At 51.1% G+C, this 20,955-nt stretch overlaps 1 protein-coding gene across 1 annotated transcript in view; it reads right to left on the reverse strand.

Moving 5' to 3' along the window:
* The window catches only part of NAA15 (N-alpha-acetyltransferase 15, NatA auxiliary subunit), a 122,128-nt gene that overhangs the window by 33,554 nt on the left and 67,619 nt on the right, over positions 1–20,955 (reverse strand). Inside the window, exons 8-10 of the mRNA XM_075348528.1 lie at positions 20,095–20,190; positions 19,884–19,990; positions 12,121–12,193 (exon numbers count right to left, since the gene is read on the reverse strand). Of these exons, the coding sequence (XP_075204643.1) occupies positions 12,121–12,193; positions 19,884–19,990; positions 20,095–20,190 (276 nt within the window). The remainder of the gene's footprint in view (positions 1–12,120; positions 12,194–19,883; positions 19,991–20,094; positions 20,191–20,955) is intronic.

Genomic DNA, 20,955 nt, shown 5'->3' on the forward strand with positions numbered 1-20,955 from the left:
ACGCACTCCGTGTACGTTTAGGGAACCGAAACTGGTGTTTCTCCTGCTGAGAAGTCGACTCCTCTACAGGTGGCGGTGGTGGAGAGATATCTAACACCTGGTTGATGGACGAGATAAGATCATTTACTATGGCGTCCCCGTCAGGTGTATCAAGATTGAGGGCAACGTCAGTGTCAGAGCCCTGAGCAGCGACGTCCGCCTCGTCCTCCAGAGAGTCCTCACGCTGGGAACCTGAGCAGCATGAAGAAGTCGGGGAAGATTCCCAGCGTGCCCGCTTAGCCGGTCTGGGACTGTGGTCCGGGCCGGAGTCCTCCACGTGAGACCTAGGGCCCCCCCTGGGAATGTGCTGCGGCACGGGCAGAGAGGGGCCTGGGGGTGAAGATCCAACAGGGCCCGGGGCCTGTGTAGGGACCGGTCTGGACTGCAAAGCTTCAAGCAGCTTGGCACACCATTTGTCCATAGACTGAGCCATGGATTGTGAGAGTGACTCAGAGTTTTTCAGCAAAAACTGCAAACTCTGTCCCTGCCGCCTGGACAGGGGGAGCAAGGGATTCTACCTGAGCCGAGGGGCCCACTAGTGACCAAGGCTCCGGTTGTGGAAGCAAAACAGGGGTTGAGCATTGCTCACAGTGAGGGTAGGTGGAACCCGCAGGTAACTTAGCCGCACAAGAGGTACAGGTCGCAAAATAACCCTGTGTCTTGGCCCCCTTGCTCCTTGTGGACGACATACTGTTGTCTCCTAGGAGAGTGATCACTGAGGGTATATGGGAAGGGTATACAGCCCGACCGAACAGAAATATATAAATATATATAGTATCTATTCCGGCACCCTAAGGGGACCAGCACCGGGTGACCGGTGTGGCTTACCGACCGCTAAAAAGCGGAGTGTGTGTCCTCCAGATTCCCTGCCTTAGGTCTCCCAGCGTTGCAGAGCTCTTTCCAGGAAATCTTCCACAGGCAGAATGCCAAAGAAATGGCTGCCGGAGCTCTCAGGGGAGGAGAGGAGCCGTGGGCGGCGTTAGAAAAGTGCGTGAATCTGGAGTCCCCACAGTGATCAGTGAGGGGGGGAGGAACATACAGGATGCCCTGGCCCTCACAGCCGACGTCAGGTCGGCAGTCCCGCCCTTATCCCTGATAGACAGGCCCGGGGGCGGGAGTTTTGCTACTAGGCCGCAATTGAAGCCGGGGACTAAATTTAATACCGCGGCCGACAAACAGGCGCGGTTGGCGCGGAAGTCCGCCGGCCGTCACAAATAAGCAGCTGCTGCAGCGTCCGGGATGCAGGCGCTCCATGCACATCCCCCATGGGGGTACAGAGTACCTTAGTGATGCAGGGCCCGGTCCCTGAGGATAAACAAACTCCTGTCCGACAGATTCCCCCAGGGGCTGCGGAGGGAGCACGGTCCCAGTGACTGGATGACCGCTCAGGATCCCACTTCTCCCAGAGCCGCTAAGGGATGGTGAAGGTGACGGCATGAGGCTCCTGCCTTTGTACCCACAATGGGTACCTCAACCTTAACAGCACCGCTGACATAGTGGGGTGAGAAGGGAACATGCCGGGGGCCCCGTGGGGGCCCACTTTTCTTCCAACCGATATAACTAAAATGAGATGATGAGTGGATGTGTGCCTCCTTCCACACAAAGCATAAAAACTGAGGAGCCCGTGATGCACGGGAGGGTGTATAGGCAGAGGGGAGGGGTTACACTTTTTAAAGTGTAATACTTTGTGTGGCCTCCGAAGGCAGAAGCTATACACCCAATTGTCTGGGTCTCCCAATGGAGCGACAAAGAAAGCCCTCCTGAAAATGTAACTTTTTATTGTGTGTGTGTGTGCGCGCATGCATTATATATATTATATATATATTATATATATATCAGGGGAAATATGGAGGCGATTAAGTGTTTTTGCCAGAAAACTGGGGTAAAACACTCATAAGTCACCAAAGTTTTCTGAAAAGTGTAGTTATAACAAAATTTTGCAACTTTTCGTGTTTGTTTTTTTTTTTTTTACACCACTATTAAAAGGAACTTGGCCAAAATGAGAGGATCCGGGGCAGGATGGGGCATGGCTGTACCTGCTCACCAAACACATGAAATGTACCAGTGACTTGTGCACCAGAAATGTTAATCCAGTCTGTGACGGGGGTATCCCTCTAGTGAAGCGACCGCCACTGAAAATGTGACGAGTTTATTAAGTGGTGTGTGCTTCTTAAAGGGAACCTGTCACATACAAATATGCGTTCTGACCTATCAGCAGACGCATGGGTGCCCTAATTACACCTCCCTAAACACCCAGTATTTCTATACTTTTCATGGTATCACGCCTCTGTGGGTGTCATACCATGGACTCACATGAGCGACGCCCCCTGTCTGCTCCTTCAGAATCACGCGTGTGCGCACTTACCATTCCAGCAACCTTTTCCGGGTGCTCGTCAGTTTCAGACACGCTCTGCGCATGAGCAGAAGAGTGATCATGCGCAGAGCGTGTCTGAAGCTGGCGAGTGAAGACCCAGAAAAGGTTGCGGAAATGGTAAGTGCAAACACGTGCGGGATCTGAAGGAGCAGACGTGGGACGTCGCTCATGTGAATCCATGGTATCACGCCCACAGGGTGATGCGACGCCCATGGGGCGACGAGCTCTGCTATTTACATGGGACATATAAAAGTAATAAAAAAAATTTATTACCGTATTTTTCGGACTATAAGACGCACCTGACCATAAGACGCACCCTGGTTTTAGAGGAGGAAAATAGGAAAGAAGGGAATTTTGTTACTTACCGTAAATTCCTTTTCTTCTAGCTCTTATTGGGAGACCCAGACGATTGGGTGTATAGCACTGCCTCCGGAGGCCACACAAAGCAATTACACTAAAAAGTGTAAGGCCCCTCCCCTTCTGGCTATACACCCCCAGTGGGATCACTGGCTCACCAGTTTTAGTGCAAAAGCAAGAAGGAGGAAAGCCAATAACTGGTTTAAACAAATTCACTCCGAGAAACATCGGAGAACTGAAAACCGTTCAACATGAACAACATGTGTACCCGCAAACAAACCAAAAATCCCGAAGGACAACAGGGCGGATGCTGGGTCTCCCAATAAGAGCTAGAAGAAAAGGAATTTACGGTAAGTAACAAAATTCCCTTCTTCTTCGGCGCTCTATTGGGAGACCCAGACGATTGGGACGTCCAAAAGCTGTCCCTGGGTGGGTAAAGAAATACCTCATGTTAGAGCTGCAAGACAGCCCTCCCCTACGGGGAGGCAACTGCCGCCTGCAGGACTCTTCTACCTAGGCTGGCGTCCGCCGAAGCATAGGTATGCACCTGATAATGTTTGGTGAAAGTGTGCAGACTCGACCAGGTAGCTGCCTGGCACACCTGTTGAGCCGTAGCCTGGTGTCGCAATGCCCAGGACGCACCCACGGCTCTGGTAGAATGGGCCTTCAGCCCTGATGGAATCGGAAGCCCAGCAGAACGGTAGGCTTCAAGAATTGGTTCTTTGATCCATCGAGCCTGGGTGGCCTTAGAAGCCTGCGACCCTTTGCGCTTACCAGCGACAAGGACAAAGAGTGCATCCGAACGGCGCAGGGGCGCCGTGCGGGAAATGTAGATTCTGAGTGCTCTCACCAGATCTAACAAATGTAAATCCTTCTCATACCGATGAACTGCATGAGGACAAAACGAAGGCAAAGAGATATCCTGATTAAGATGAAAAGAGGATACCACCTTCGGGAGAAACTCCTGAATGGGGCGCAGCACTACCTTGTCCTGGTGGAAGACCAGGAAGGGAGCCTTGGAAGACAGCGCTGCTAGCTCAGACACTCTCCGAAGAGATGTGATCGCTACTAGAAAAGTCACTTTCTGTGATAGTCTAGAGAGTGAAACCTCCCTCAGAGGCTCGAAGGGCGGCTTCTGGAGGGCAACTAGTACCCTGTTCAGATCCCATGGATCCAACGGCCGCTTGTACGGGGGTACAATATGGCAAACCCCCTGCAGGAAAGTGCGCACCTTAGGAAGGCGTGCCAAACGCCTCTGAAAAAAGACGGATAGCGCCGAGACTTGTCCTTTAAGGGAGCCGAGCGACAAACCTTTTTCTAACCCAGATTGCAGGAAAGAAAGAAGGGTAGGTAATGCAAATGGCCAGGGAGACACTCCCTGAGCAGAGCACCAGGATAAGAATATCCTCCACGTTCTGTGGTAGATCTTAGCAGACGTGGGCTTCCTAGCCTGTCTCATGGTGGCAACGACCCCTTGGGATAAGCCTGAAGACGCTAGGATCCAGGACTCAATGGCCACACAGTCAGGTTCAGGGCCGCAGAATTCCGATGGAAAAACGGCCCTTGGGACAGTAAGTCTGGTCGGTCTGGTAGTGCCCACGGTTGGCCGACCGTGAGATGCCACAGATCCGGATACCACGCCCTCCTCGGCCAGTCTGGAGCGACGAGTATGACGCGGCTGCAGTCGGATCTGATCTTGCGTAGCACTCTGGGCAAGAGTGCCAGAGGTGGAAACACATAAGGGAGCCGGAACTGCGACCAATCTTGCACTAGGGCGTCTGCTGCTAGAGCTCTTTGATCGCGAGACCGTGCCATGAAGGTTGGGACCTTGTTGTTGTGCCGGGACGCCATTAGGTCGACGTCCGGCCTTCCCCATCGGCGACAGATTTCCTGAAACACGTCCGGGTGAAGGGACCATTCCCCTGCGTCCATGCCCTGGCGACTGAGGAAGTCTGCTTCCCAGTTTTCTACGCCGGGGATGTGAACTGCGGATATGGTGGAGGCCGTGGCTTCCACCCACATCATAATGCGCCGGACTTCCTGGAAGGCTTGCCGACTGCGTGTCCCCCCTTGGTGATTGATGTATGCCACCGCTGTGGAGTTGTCCGATTGAATTCGGATCTGCTTCCCTTCCAGCCACTGCTGGAAGGCTAGTAGGGCAAGAAACACTGCTCTGATTTCCAGAACATTGATCTGAAGGATGGACTCCTGCTGAGTCCACGTACCCTGAGCCCTGTGGTGGAGAAACACTGCTCCCCACCCTGACAGACTCGCGTCTGTCGTGACCACCGCCCAGGACGGTGGTAGGAAGGATCTTCCCTGTGATAATGAGGTGGAAAGGAGCCACCACTGCAGAGAGTCCTTGGCCGTCTGGGAAAGGGAGACTTTCCTGTCCAGGGATGTTGACTTCCCGTCCCATTGGCGGAGAATGTCCCATTGAAGTGGACGCAGATGAAACTGCGCAAACGGAACCGCCTCTATTGCCGCCACCATCTTCCCGAGGAAGTGCATGAGGCGTCTTAAGGAGTGCGACTGACTTTGAAGGAGAGCCTGCACCCCAGTCTGTAGAGACTGCTGCTTGTCCAGCGGAAGCTTCACTATCGCTGAGAGAGTATGAAACTCCATGCCAAGATACGTTAGTGATTGGGTCGGTGACAGATTTGACTTTGGGAAGTTGATGATCCACCCGAACGCCTGGAGAGTCTCCAGTGCAAAATTCAGGCTGAGTTGGCATGCCTCCTGAGAGGGTGCCTTGACCAGTAGATCGTCCAAGTAAGGGATCACAGAGTGTCCGTGAGAGTGCAAGACTGCTACCACTGCTGCCATGATCTTGGTGAACACCCGAGGGGCTGTCGCCAGACCAAATGGCAGAGCCACGAACTGAAGATGGTCGTCTCCTATCACGAAGCGTAGAAAGCGTTGGTGCTCCGTAGCAATCGGCACGTGGAGATAAGCATCTTTGATGTCTATTGATGCTAGGAAATCTCCTTGGGACATTGAGGCAATGACTGAGCGGAGGGATTCCATCCGGAACCGCCTGGCGTTCACATGCTTGTTGAGCAGTTTTAGGTCCAGAACAGGACGGAAGGAGCCGTCCTTTTTTGGAACCACAAAGAGATTGGAGTAAAATCCTCGCCCCCGTTCCTGAGGGGGGACAGGGATCACGACTCCTTCTGCTCTTAGAGAGTCCACCGCCTGCAGCAGGGCATCTGCTCGGTTGGGGTGTGGGGAGGTTCTGAAGAACCGAAGTGGAGGCCGAGAACTGAACTCGATTCTGTACCCGCGAGACAAAATGTCTGTTACCCACCGGTCTTTGACCTGTGACAGCCAAATGTCGCAAAAGCGGGAGAGCCTGCCACCGACCGAGGATGCGGAGGGAGGAGGCCGAAAGTCATGAGGTAGCCGCCTTGGAAGCGGTTCCTCCATTTGCTTTCCTGGGGCGTGAGTGAGCCCGCCAGGAATCTGAGCTCCCTTGTCCTTTCTGAGTCGTTTTGGACGAGGAGAAGTGGGCCTTGCCCGAGCCTCGAAAGGACCGAAACCTCGACTGCCACTTTTTCTGTTGAGGTTTACTTGCTCTGGGCTGTGGCAAGGAAGAGTCCTTACCCTTGGACTGTTTTATGATTTCAGCCAATGGCTCACCAAACAGTCTGTCTCTAGATAATGGCAAGCTGGTTAAGCATTTTTTGGAACCAGCATCTGCTTTCCAGTCCTTTAACCATAAGGCTCTGCGCAAAACCACAGAATTGGCGGCCGCCATAGAGGTACGGCTCGTAGATTCTAGGACAGCATTGATAGCATAGGTCGCAAACGCAGACATTTGCGAAGTTAGGGACGCCACCTGCGGTACTGCTGGATGCATGATAGCATCCACCTGTGCCAGACCAGCTGAAATAGCTTGGAGTGCCCACACGGCCGCGAATGCTGGAGCAAACGACGCGCCGATAGCTTCATAGACAGATTTCAACCAAAGGTCCATCTGTCTGTCGTTGGCATCTTTAAGTGAAGCGCCATCCTCTACTGCGACTATAGATCTAGCCGCAAGCTTGGAAATTGGGGGATCCACCTTTGGACACTGGGTCCAGCGTTTGGCCACTTCAGAGGGAAAAGGATAACGGGTATCCTTAGAACGTTTAGAGAAACGCTTGTCTGGATGAGCGTCGTGCTTCTGGATTGATTCTCTGAAGTCAGAGTGGTCCAAAAAAGCACTTAATTTACGCTTGGGATACAGGAAATGGAACTTCTCCTGCTGTGCAGCTGCCTCCTCTGCTGAAGGAGCTGGTGGAGAAATATCCAACAGTCTATTAATCGCCGATATAAGGTCATTAACCATGGCATCACCATCAGGGGCATCCAGATTGAGAGGGGCCTCAGGATTAGAATCCTGATCACCGTCCTCAGTCTCATCACAGAGAGACTCTTCTCGCTGAGACCCTGAGCAGTGTGATGACGTCGAGGGTCTTTCCCAGCGAGCTCGCTTAGGCTGCCTGGGACTGTCATCTGAGTCAGAGACTTCAGCTTGTGATGCTTGAGACCCCCTTGAAGTACGGATTAGTTCCAACTGAGGGGGACCGGAGAGCATAGACACAGCAGTGTCCATGGTCTGAGGAACTGGCCTGGCCTGCAAGGTCTCCAGGATTTTTGTCATAGTCACAGACATTTTATCAGCAAACACTGCAAAGTCTGTCCCCGTCACCGGGGCAGGGTTCACAGGCGTCTCTGCCTGGGCTACCACCACAATAGGCTCTGGCTGACGAAGTGCCACTGGGACTGAACATTGCACACAATGTGAGTCATTGGAGCCTGCCGGTAGATCAGCCCCACATGCAGTACAAACAGTGTACACAGCCCGTGCCTTGGCAGCCTTGCGTTTTGCGGATGACATGTTGCTGCCTCCTCAGAGCAGTACAGGGTGTCCAGCCAAGAAGCGACCTTACAGTGCACTATATAAATATATATATATATATATATGGTACCAAGAAAAAAGTACACTAATATAACACTGAGGCACTAGAGGGGCCAGCACTACTGTGCTGCTTACCGCCCGCTTAGGAGCGGTGTGTGGTCGCCAGAAATCCCTCTAGTCTGGGTCTCCGAGAGCCTGCTGCCTTTCCCCAGCCAGACCGCATGTGTAATGGCTGCCGGCGTCCTTGTGGAGAGGGGGGGCGGGCCCTGGGCGTACACCGACGAAGAGCGGGAAGTCTGCTTCCCCCTGTGCCTAGTGAGAGGGCTGGAGCATGTAAATAAAGCTCCAGCCCTCAGCGCTGTCAATTGAGCAGCGTCTCTCCCCTACCCTGATTGACAGGGTGGGGGCGGGAACGAAGCGGCGCTAGGCCGCAGAAGCCGGGGGCTAAAGTTAGAAGCGCCGCCGTAAAAGCGCGGTCGGCGCAAAGTCCCCGGCGCACTACAAGTCGCAGCTGCGCCGCCGCTCCAGGAGCGGTCGGCGCAGTAGTTCCCAACATGTAACGTCACTCAGCAGAGCTGCAGTGACCTAACCCTAGCGCACAGCGCTACTGTCCCCGGCGCACTATAACGCTCAGCAAGCCTTGAGAGTGTCCGTGCCTGCCGGGGACACAGAGTACCTGAAAGTTGCAGGGCCTTGTCCCTGAACGGCACTCCCGCTCCAAATCCAGCAGGTTCTCTGGGTCTGTGGATGGAGCCCGGCCCCAGGGCTTGGGGGCCGGCAAGATCCCACTTCCACAGAGCCCTCCAGGGGATGTGGAAGGAAAACAGCATGTGGGCTCCAGCCTCTGTACCAGCAATAGGTACCTCAACCTTACAAGCACCACCGCGGGTGAGAAGGGAGCATGCTGGGGGCCCCATATGGGCCCTCTTTTCTTCCATCCGATATAGCCAGCAGCTACTGCTGACTACAAACAGTGGAGCTATGCGTGGATGTCTGACCTCCTTCGCACAAAGCAGAAAACTGGTGAGCCAGTGATCCCACTGGGGATGTATAGCCAGAAGGGGAGGGGCCTTACACTTTTTAGTGTAATTGCTTTGTGTGGCCTCCGGAGGCAGTGCTATACACCCAATCGTCTGGGTCTCCCAATAGAGCGCCGAAGAAATAAAATTTTAAGCAGAAAATGTGGTCATGACACACATATGGGGCGAGGATCTGCTGCTGACACTATTATGGGGTAATGTCCTGGTCATATACTCCCCAGCCTGCTCATATACTCCCCAGCCTGCTATATACCCTCATCCTGCTCATATACTCCCCATGCTGCTATATACCCTCATCCTGCTCATATACTCCCCATGCTGCTATATACCCTCATCCTGCTCATATACTCCCCATGCTGCTCATAATAAACCCCTATCCTGATCTTATACCCCCACCATCCTGGTGTATGGCTGCATCCTGTGGCACATGAAAAAAATAAACGTTCATACTCACCTCACCTCACTCCCTGCAGCACCGCTCCTCTTACCGTCTATGTCAGCGGCAGCGACGCTGAATGCAGCCGTCCTCCTGCGGCATCGCGATGTCCTCCGGTGGTCTGTGCCGGCGGCTGCGTGTGGACACGTGCGCACAGCGATGACGTCATCGCTGTGCGCGTCGCTAGTCACAAATCAGCTGACCGGCACAGACAGGAGACCGCGGTGCTGCAGGGGAACGGTGAGTAATGTGTACTGATTCACTGCCCCCCGCACTGATGATGATGTTCGGGGGGCAGTGAATACAGCCACACATGATCACTCCAGGCTGCAGTTGCCAGGGGTGATCATGCGGGCCGGCTGTTTATTCCCTATCACCCCGCCCACCTGTCAGCGCCGACTTAATCGCTGAGAGATGGGCGTGCATATTAAATGAGCGGGCCCACGTGGTCACGGCAGGCTGCTACAGCCTGCTCGTGCCCCCGATGACTCGCTCCACCGCAGCACCCACATTCCCCGCAGCCACAGTCAGACTATAAGACGCACCCCCAACTTTCCCCCAACATTTGGGGGGGGAAAGTGCGTCTTATGGTCCGAAAAATACGGTACTTTCATATTACACAATTTTACAACACAGGGATGGGTAGGAAGGTGTAATTAGGGCACACATGCGTCTCCTGATAGGTCAGAACGCATATTGTATGTGACAGGTTCCCTGTAATGAATATGGAGCATTTTACTCAAGTGAGCTCTTCATTAAGAAAGGCATGTGCAACCTCAGTCTCAATGAATCGACCCTAACCCCGTTTCTGATGTTAACGCCTGCAAATTACTTTTTCCAGGGAAGTGCTTCCTCGTCTCCTAAAACATATTTTTAAGAGACAGTTTTCAATAGAAAAACCATTAGCAATTTGTGGTGTGTCATCATCACAGATAAGACATCCAATTAATCTTGCGCATGTATGTTAGCATGAGAGGATGACATGACCAGGGCCGGCCGATTAGTCCAGAAATATCAGATATTTTATCAATGTCAAAAAGTTACTGAAAAGCAAATACAGGTGTTGATCTATGCCCTTATTGTATTTGAGATCCAGATGCAGACCCAAAGTAAAGCTGAAATGTTCCATCTTGAGGAATGCTGCAAATAGTAAATTCTTACAGGACACATCTCGTGTCTCCCACCTTCATCCTTAATAATAAAGACTAACATTTCTATATGCCACTAGTTTGAGACACTAGGTCAAGGAAGTTTTAACCAGTTGGATAAGAATTTGTTATATTCTATTATTTTAATCTGGGTGCGTCATTTCTTTGGTGACATCTTAACTAAAAAATTAGGCATTTTGTTAGCTTTTGCGAAATACCCAGTTTTCTTTACTAAATGTTATTTTTTTTTTTCCTTTCTGCCTTTTGAGACCCAGATAATTTGTCTGTCATCAGAGCTATGTAAGGAACGGCAGGGAGTTTGTACTGGTATGAAAACACATCGGCCCTGACTCATTAGGACTGGCGTTTCGCATTGCCAATTTTAATGTTAAGTGTTCTGGAATAAGACATGACTAATTCATTAGGTGGGCTGTCCTACTTAAAAAATCAGGCACATATTTGTGGCGTGCACCTTGCCGGGAATGTTATTCTAGTCAGTGACCGGAGTAACATTTCTGATGTAAGAAACGCTGACGCTTTGAATAAATTTGTCGGGTGGGTGTTTCCGTGCCCCAACCTCTCCCCATATCCGCAAATTTTGGCAGATCTGCCTGAACCTGGTGTCTTGTGCACACAATTATACAACATTTGAAGGTGTTTTACAATATGCAAGAATTCTGGAGTAAAGAATGATGTATCCTGTGGGAGTAAGACAGGAGGTCTTTACATGATAAAAGGTTCCTAAGGCTAAGTTCACACTTCGTTGTTTTGTATCAGTCACAATCCGTCGCCTTGAGGAATTACGGTATCCTGCAAAATATTTTGCAGGATTCCAGTTTTTCCCCATAGACTTCTATTGGCGACGAATTGTGACTGATGATGCTGCGTTGCATCCGCTGTGTCGCGGCCAGTCGTTTTTTGACTGACCGCCGGGCGGGAGCAACGCAGCATGTAACGTTTTTTGTGCAGTGGAATCCGTTGGATTTCGCTGCGCATGCGTTCTCTGGCTCCCCGCACAGGTAACCAGGATAAACATCGGGTTACTAAGCAACGCGCTTTGGTTAGTTACCCGGTATTTACACTGGTTACGGGTGCAGGGAACCAGCGCTGAGCGGTGTATGCTGGTAACCAAGATAAATATCGGGTAACCAAGCAAAAAGTACTTTGCTTTTACCAGATATTTACCCTGGCTGTGCACGGAGCCAGACACTTCACCGCTCAGCTCCGCCCCCTCCCGCACTCAGCATGTATACACACACACACTCACCTGTCCTGCAGTCCCCGTGGCACTGACGTACTCAATGCCACGGCCCCGCTCGGCTCCACCCACCCCGAACTCCGCCCCCCGAACACAACGGAATCCGACAAAGAATTCTGTTCTTTGTCATCCGTTGTACAGCGCATCAGTCACATGCGTCAAGCGACGCATGTGACTGATGCAAAGCAACGGAAGTGTGAACTTAGCCTAACTTGGAAGGGAGTCATCTAATGCCATACAGGACAGGCCGGTGGAAGTTTACCGATCCTCCTCACCTCACTGCACATCATCCCTCTACTCATCACACAGGCGGAAGTGACAGCTACAAGTATATGATAATACAATCTTACAAGGTTGCGGCAATTTCACTGGACTATGACCACATGGGTGTGTTGCTGCATACATGGGCTCATTCAATGTGCTCAAATCACATTGTATACACTTAGAATTAAACTAAAATTAATGGAAAAAAGTGAGATAAGAGGAGCAGGCTGACAGATCAGGATGCTGGTCCCCTGGAGATTGCACACATACATATGAAAGACGTTACATAAAGCATACAAACCATTCATGTTAAACAACCGGCAACTTTTTAATGATGTATCATAACCCACTACAAGATCTTCAATAATCTCCACCTAAGGAACAATATAAAAGAATTACAAGATAAGTGCAAGACTGAAGAAGGGCACAAGGACAATATACATACATGCATATTATATAGATTTCTACCTTTCAGTGCATTTGATAGACCCCTTAGGGTCTTGAACCTGGAATAGTATGATCATCTGTTGTATACAGCAGAATTCACAGTCTCCTATGAACGCCAGCTACGGACTGGCTTTCACAGGAGTATGGTGAGACAGACACAGGGGTCATCAGCTGACCTCTGGCTGTCATGACAACTTAAAGATGTCCCGCAATCACATTGTGGGAGCACAGACGAGGGCTCAAAACAGATATCTGTCCATTTATTTTTTTTGTCCCTTGACAAAGAGGCAGCTACATATTAGAGAGATGTAACCCTTACGCCAATCAGTATGGGAAAAACCTCAAATTAAAGCTGAGGGTCTGCACATTGAGCCCATATTTAACTACACTTTTATATATTTTTGGTAAACAGCTAAAATGCCAAAACTTTTGTTACTGTCCAAATATTTCTGGTCCAAAATATAAAATGGAGCTGTGAATTTCAAGTCAGGAGACCTGCAGACAGTCTGTGCGCCAATCGGGACACACAGACTTCTGACTGACGCACAATGTGCAATCCACTCTGAGTTGGGGGAGGGAGACTCACTGCAGTGGTCTTTGCCATACACATTAAAGGGAACCTGATTGATGAGCAGCATGCATTAGACGCTGGCTGTATGATTTCCCCCATGTGTGTGACTCTGAACCACTGCAGCATTTCAGAGAACAACATACGATAAAAGCCGGTTTCCTCGTGGCTTCTCCCCTACTTCCCTGGAGTGAAAGGTCTCTCCCTATACATGCACGCAGGGAGAAAGTAGTCACTTAAAGACAGTGAGCAGGAAAGAAGGGAATTTTGTTACTTACCGTAAATTCCTTTTCTTCTAGCTCTTATTGGGAGACCCAGACGATTGGGTGTATAGCACTGCCTCCGGAGGCCACACAAAGCAATTACACTAAAAAGTGTAAGGCCCCTCCCCTTCTGGCTATACACCCCCAGTGGGATCACTGGCTCACCAGTTTTAGTGCAAAAGCAAGAAGGAGGAAAGCCAATAACTGGTTTAAACAAATTCACTCCGAGTAACATCGGAGAACTGAAAACCGTTCAACATGAACAACATGTGTACCCGCAAACAAACCAAAAATCCCGAAGGACAACAGGGCGGGTGCTGGGTCTCCCAATAAGAGCTAGAAGACAAGGAATTTACGGTAAGTAACAAAATTCCCTTCTTCTTCGGCGCTCTATTGGGAGACCCAGACGATTGGGACGTCCAAAAGCTGTCCCTGGGTGGGTAAAGAAATACCTCATGTTAGAGCTGCAAGACAGCCCTCCCGTACGGGGAGGCAACTGCCGCCTGCAGGACTCTTCTACCTAGGCTGGCGTCCGCCGAAGCATAGGTATGCACCTGATAATGTTTGGTGAAAGTGTGCAGACTCGACCAGGTAGCTGCCTGGCACACCTGTTGAGCCGTAGCCTGGTGTCGCAATGCCCAGGACGCACCCACGGCTCTGGTAGAATGGGCCTTCAGCCCTGATGGAACCGGAAGCCCAGCAGAACGGTAGGCTTCAAGAATTGGTTCTTTGATCCATCGAGCCAGGGTGGCCTTAGAAGCCTGCGACCCTTTGCGCTTACCAGCGACAAGGACAAAGAGTGCATCCGAACGGCGCAGGGGCGCCGTGCGGGAAATGTAGATTCTGAGTGCTCTCACCAGATCTAACAAATGTAAATCCTTCTCATACCGATGAACTGCATGAGGACAAAACGAAGGCAAAGAGATATCCTGATTAAGATGAAAAGAGGATACCACCTTCGGGAGAAACTCCTGAATGGGGCGCAGCACTACCTTGTCCTGGTGGAAGACCAGGAAGGGAGCCTTGGAAGACAGCGCTGCTAGCTCAGACACTCTCCTAAGAGATGTGATCGCTACTAGAAAAGTCACTTTCTGTGATAGTCTAGAGAGTGAAACCTCCCTCAGAGGCTCGAAGGGCGGCTTCTGGAGGGCAACTAGTACCCTGTTCAGATCCCATGGATCCAACGGCCGCTTGTACGGGGGTACAATATGGCAAACCCCCTGCAGGAACGTGCGCACCTTAGGAAGGCGTGCCAAACGCCTCTGAAAAAAGACGGATAGCGCCGAGACTTGTCCTTTAAGGGAGCCGAGCGACAAACCTTTTTCTAACCCAGATTGCAGGAAAGAAAGAAGGGTAGGTAATGCAAATGGCCAGGGAGACACTCCCTGAGCAGAGCACCAGGATAAGAATATCCTCCACGTTCTGTGGTAGATCTTAGCAGACGTGGGCTTCCTAGCCTGTCTCATGGTGGCAACGACCCCTTGGGATAAGCCTGAAGACGCTAGGATCCAGGACTCAATGGCCACACAGTCAGGTTCAGGGCCGCAGAATTCCGATGGAAAAACGGCCCTTGGGACAGTAAGTCTGGTCGGTCTGGTAGTGCCCACGGTTGGCCGACCGTGAGATGCCACAGATCCGGATACCACGCCCTCCTCGGCCAGTCTGGAGCAACGAGTATGACGCGGCTGCAGTCGGATCTGATCTTGCGTAGCACTCTGGGCAAGAGTGCCAGAGGTGGAAACACATAAGGGAGCCGGAACTGCGACCAATCTTGCACTAGGGCGTCTGCTGCTAGAGCTCTTTGATCGCGAGACCGTGCCATGAAGGTTGGGACCTTGTTGTTGTGCCGGGACGCCATTAGGTCGACGTCCGGCCTTCCCCATCGGCGACAGATTTCCTGAAACACGTCCGGGTGAAGGGACCATTCCCCTGCGTCCATGCCCTGGCGACTGAGGAAGTCTGCTTCCCAGTTTTCTACGCCGGGGATGTGAACTGCGGATATGGTGGAGGCCGTGGCTTCCACCCACATCATAATGCGCCGGACTTCCTGGAAGGCTTGCCGACTGCGTGTCCCCCCTTGGTGATTGATGTATGCCACCGCTGTGGAGTTGTCCGATTGAATTCGGATCTGCTTCCCTTCCAGCCACTGCTGGAAGGCTAGTAGGGCAAGAAACACTGCTCTGATTTCCAGAACATTGATCTGAAGGATGGACTCCTGCTGAGTCCACGTACCCTGAGCCCTGTGGTGGAGAAACACTGCTCCCCACCCTGACAGACTCGCGTCTGTCGTGACCACCGCCCAGGACGGTGGTAGGAAGGATCTTCCCTGTGATAATGAGGTGGAAAGGAGCCACCACTGCAGAGAGTCCTTGGCCGTCTGGGAAAGGGAGACTTTCCTGTCCAGGGATGTTGACTTCCCGTCCCATTGGCGGAGAATGTCCCATTGAAGTGGACGCAGATTGAAACTGCGCAAACGGAACCGCCTCTATTGCCGCCACCATCTTCCCGAGGAAGTGCATGAGGCGTCTTAAGGAGTGCGACTGACTTTGAAGGAGAGCCTGCACCCCAGTCTGTAGAGACCGCTGCTTGTCCAGCGGAAGCTTCACTATCGCTGAGAGAGTATGAAACTCCATGCCAAGATACGTTAGTGATTGGGTCGGTGACAGATTTGACTTTGGGAAGTTGATGATCCACCCGAACGCCTGGAGAGTCTCCAGTGCAAAATTCAGGCTGAGTTGGCATGCCTCCTGAGAGGGTGCCTTGACCAGTAGATCGTCCAAGTAAGGGATCACAGAGTGTCCGTGAGAGTGCAAGACTGCTACCACTGCTGCCATGATCTTGGTGAACACCCGAGGGGCTGTCGCCAGACCAAATGGCAGAGCCACGAACTGAAGATGGTCGTCTCCTATCACGAAGCGTAGAAAGCGTTGGTGCTCCGTAGCAATCGGCACGTGGAGATAAGCATCTTTGATGTCTATTGATGCTAGGAAATCTCCTTGGGACATTGAGGCAATGACTGAGCGGAGGGATTCCATCCGGAACCGCCTGGCGTTCACATGCTTGTTGAGCAGTTTTAGGTCCAGAACAGGACGGAAGGAGCCGTCCTTTTTTGGAACCACAAAGAGATTGGAGTAAAATCCTCGCCCCCGTTCCTGAGGGGGGACAGGGATCACGACTCCTTCTGCTCTTAGAGAGTCCACCGCCTGCAGCAGGGCATCTGCTCGGTTGGGGTGTGGGGAGGTTCTGAAGAACCGAAGTGGAGGCCGAGAACTGAACTCGATTCTGTACCCGCGAGACAAAATGTCTGTTACCCACCGGTCTTTGACCTGTGACAGCCAAATGTCGCAAAAGCGGGAGAGCCTGCCACCGACCGAGGATGCGGAGGGAGGAGGCCGAAAGTCATGAGGTAGCCGCCTTGGAAGCGGTTCCTCCATTTGCTTTCCTGGGGCGTGAGTGAGCCCGCCAGGAATCTGAGCTCCCTTGTCCTTTCTGAGTCGTTTTGGACGAGGAGAAGTGGGCCTTGCCCGAGCCTCGAAAGGACCGAAACCTCGACTGCCACTTTTTCTGTTGAGGTTTACTTGCTCTGGGCTGTGGCAAGGAAGAGTCCTTACCCTTGGACTGTTTTATGATTTCAGCCAATGGCTCACCAAACAGTCTGTCTCTAGATAATGGCAAGCTGGTTAAGCATTTTTTGGAACCAGCATCTGCTTTCCAGTCCTTTAACCATAAGGCTCTGCGCAAAACCACAGAATTGGCGGCCGCCATAGAGGTACGGCTCGTAGATTCTAGGACAGCATTGATAGCATAGGTCGCAAACGCAGACATTTGCGAAGTTAGGGACGCCACCTGCGGTACTGCTGGATGCATGATAGCATCCACCTGTGCCAGACCAGCTGAAATAGCTTGGAGTGCCCACACGGCCGCGAATGCTGGAGCAAACGACGCGCCGATAGCTTCATAGACAGATTTCAACCAAAGGTCCATCTGTCTGTCGTTGGCATCTTTAAGTGAAGCGCCATCCTCTACTGCGACTATAGATCTAGCCGCAAGCTTGGAAATTGGGGGATCCACCTTTGGACACTGGGTCCAGCGTTTGGCCACTTCAGAGGGAAAAGGATAACGGGTATCCTTAGAACGTTTAGAGAAACGCTTGTCTGGATGAGCGTCGTGCTTCTGGATTGATTCTCTGAAGTCAGAGTGGTCCAAAAAAGCACTTAATTTACGCTTGGGATACAGGAAATGGAACTTCTCCTGCTGTGCAGCTGCCTCCTCTGCTGAAGGAGCTGGTGGAGAAATATCCAACAGTCTATTAATCGCCGATATAAGGTCATTAACCATGGCATCACCATCAGGGGCATCCAGATTGAGAGGGGCCTCAGGATTAGAATCCTGATCACCGTCCTCAGTCTCATCACAGAGAGACTCTTCTCGCTGAGACCCTGAGCAGTGTGATGACGTCGAGGGTCTTTCCCAGCGAGCTCGCTTAGGCTGCCTGGGACTGTCATCTGAGTCAGAGACTTCAGCTTGTGATGCTTGAGACCCCCTTGAAGTACGGATTAGTTCCAACTGAGGGGGACCGGAGAGCATAGACACAGCAGTGTCCATGGTCTGAGGAACTGGCCTGGCCTGCAAGGTCTCCAGGATTTTTGTCATAGTCACAGACATTTTATCAGCAAACACTGCAAAGTCTGTCCCCGTCACCGGGGCAGGGTTCACAGGCGTCTCTGCCTGGGCTACCACCACAATAGGCTCTGGCTGACGAAGTGCCACTGGGACTGAACATTGCACACAATGTGAGTCATTGGAGCCTGCCGGTAGATCAGCCCCACATGCAGTACAAACAGTGTACACAGCCCGTGCCTTGGCAGCCTTGCGTTTTGCGGATGACATGTTGCTGCCTCCTCAGAGCAGTACAGGGTGTCCAGCCAAGAAGCGACCTTACAGTGCACTATATAAATATATATATATATATGGTACCAAGAAAAAAGTACACTAATATAACACTGAGGCACTAGAGGGGCCAGCACTACTGTGCTGCTTACCGCCCGCTTAGGAGCGGTGTGTGGTCGCCAGAAATCCCTCTAGTCTGGGTCTCCCAGAGCCTGCTGCCTTTCCCCAGCCAGACCGCATGTGTAATGGCTGCCGGCGTCCTTGTGGAGACGGGGGGCGGGCCCTGGGCGTACACCGACGAAGAGCGGGAAGTCTGCTTCCCCCTGTGCCTAGCGAGAGGGCTGGAGCATGTAAATAAAGCTCCAGCCCTCGGCGCTGTCAATTGAGCAGCGTCTCTCCCCTACCCTGATTGACAGGGTGGGGGCGGGAACGAAGCGGCGCTAGGCCGCAGAAGCCGGGGGCTAAAGTTAGAAGCGCCGCCGCCGTAAAAGCGCGGTCGGCGCAAAGTCCCCGGCGCACTACAAGTCGCAGCTGCGCCGCCGCTCCAGGAGCGGTCGGCGCAGTAGTTCCCAACATGTAACGTCACTCAGCAAAGCTGCAGTGACCTAACCCCAGCGCACAGCGCTACTGTCCCCGGCGCACTATAACGCTCAGCAAGCCTTGAGAGTGTCCGTGCCTGCCGGGGACACAGAGTACCTGAAAGTTGCAGGGCCTTGTCCCTGAACGGCACTCCCGCTCCAAATCCAGCAGGTTCTCTGGGTCTGTGGATGGAGCCCGGCCCCAGGGCTTGGGGGCCGGCAAGATCCCACTTCCACAGAGCCCTCCAGGGGATGTGGAAGGAAAACAGCATGTGGGCTCCAGCCTCTGTACCAGCAATAGGTACCTCAACCTTACAAGCACCACCGCGGGTGAGAAGGGAGCATGCTGGGGGCCCCATATGGGCCCTCTTTTCTTCCATCCGATATAGCCAGCAGCTATTGCTGACTACAAACAGTGGAGCTATGCGTGGATGTCTGACCTCCTTCGCACAAAGCAGAAAACTGGTGAGCCAGTGATCCCACTGGGGGTGTATAGCCAGAAGGGGAGGGGCCTTACACTTTTTAGTGTAATTGCTTTGTGTGGCCTCCGGAGGCAGTGCTATACACCCAATCGTCTGGGTCTCCCAATAGAGCGCCGAAGAAATACTACAGCTCCGTCACCGGTGGCTTTAAACTATTGTTTCTTTGTAACGCAGAAGTGTTTCAGAGTCAAACATACCTGGCTGAGCTCATATAGGCAATGCCGGATACATGCGGCCTATAAATCAGGCATTATATATCAGCTGACAGGTTCCCTTTAAAAACACACAGATTTCTGCTCTTCATTCACTTTTTAGCGCACACAGACGATTAGAAGCAAAATGTAGGATGTTGTAGAGCTGAGCTGTCTGGATATTAGGAAAACACTTGTTAGAAAGCTGGATGTTACTCTCTCTTTCCGCGCATTTCCTCTTATCTCCCCTCTCCTCTCCATAAAATATAATGGGCAGTGTCACATGAAACATCCAGTCCGTGTTGTCTCAGCAAGTCGAGGTTGAGCTGAATTTTCTTTTCCGACAGTGGATGGCAAGTTCAGGAAGCAATCTAAAATTGAATGATATAAGGCAGCGCACAGGGAGTGCTACCTGCACATACCACTGCCATTTCACAGTGACGTTAAAGCGCAGCAATCATCAGGATTTTCCTATATAACCTAAAGCCAATGCTATCATTCTGATTCTATACACACCTTTATTTGTCAGCTAGGATGTTGTATGTTGTATGTATGGTGGTAGAAATATGGTGCACAATCAATTCTTCAAGATTAATTACATTTTGCTTTTCATTAAAATCCAAATAAATTGAAAATTATATTTACCTTCTCTTTGTCACCGTACAGTGATCGCAAAGTATTAAAAACTGGGGGACATCCTTTACTGAAGTTCATTCTCAAATACTTATCCAGACACACTCTGAATTTTTCACCTGAATGAAATATTAATAATAAAAAATAGGTATCATTTCAAAACATCAAAACAGCAAAAAAATAAAATTAAAGAGAAAAGAGAAAAAAAAAAGCCCTTTGTCACCTGTTAAGAAGTTTAAAGGCAATCGTCGTGGCACCAAACCTCTGGGATATTTAATCCAACTGTCCTCATAAATCTTCAACCTCTCCTCCATAGTGGCTACAACAGGGGGGAAAACATCTCTTTATAAAATATACGGATACAATATCACAGCAGACAAGTTTAGCCAAAATGATTTGCCTTATGAAATGTAACAGTAAGCATTTCTGTTAATGGTCCTATAAGAGATCGTGCCACATATTTTACTAGCAATTTTGGGGAGAATATGCAATAATGGCCCTTTAAAGACAACCCACAGTAATAGTACTTCTGTTAATGCAGAGTAATCATACCCACCTTTGTGCCCCATAATAATAATTAATAATAATTTTATTCATTTATATAGCGCTATTAATTCCACAGCGCTTTACATACATTGGCAATACTGTCCCCATTGGGGCTCACAATCTAGAGTCCCTATCTGTATGTTTTTGGAGTGTGGGAGGAAACCGGAGAACCCGGAGGAAACCCACGCAAACACGGGGAGAACATACAAACTCTTTGCAGATGGTGTCCTTGGTGGGATTTGAACCCAGGACCCCAGCGCTGCAAGACTGCAGTGCTAACCACTGAGCCACCGTGCCGCCCCATAAACAGTAATACCCACACTTGTGCCCCCAATAGAGATAATGAAATGAGGCATAGGCATTTATAATTCCCCCATTCTTCCACAACAAATTTATAATGCCCCTTTAGTGTCCAGGTCATATAACTGTGTAAATTTGGTGCCCTCTAAATAATTCAACACAGAGACATTAACCCCTTCAGCCCCCGGGCGTTTTCCTGTTTGGTTTTTTTGCTCCTCTTCTTCTGAGAGCCGTAACT

This window comes from Anomaloglossus baeobatrachus, chromosome 1, assembly GCF_048569485.1.
Source record: "Anomaloglossus baeobatrachus isolate aAnoBae1 chromosome 1, aAnoBae1.hap1, whole genome shotgun sequence".
Taxonomy (NCBI): domain Eukaryota; kingdom Metazoa; phylum Chordata; class Amphibia; order Anura; family Aromobatidae; genus Anomaloglossus; species Anomaloglossus baeobatrachus.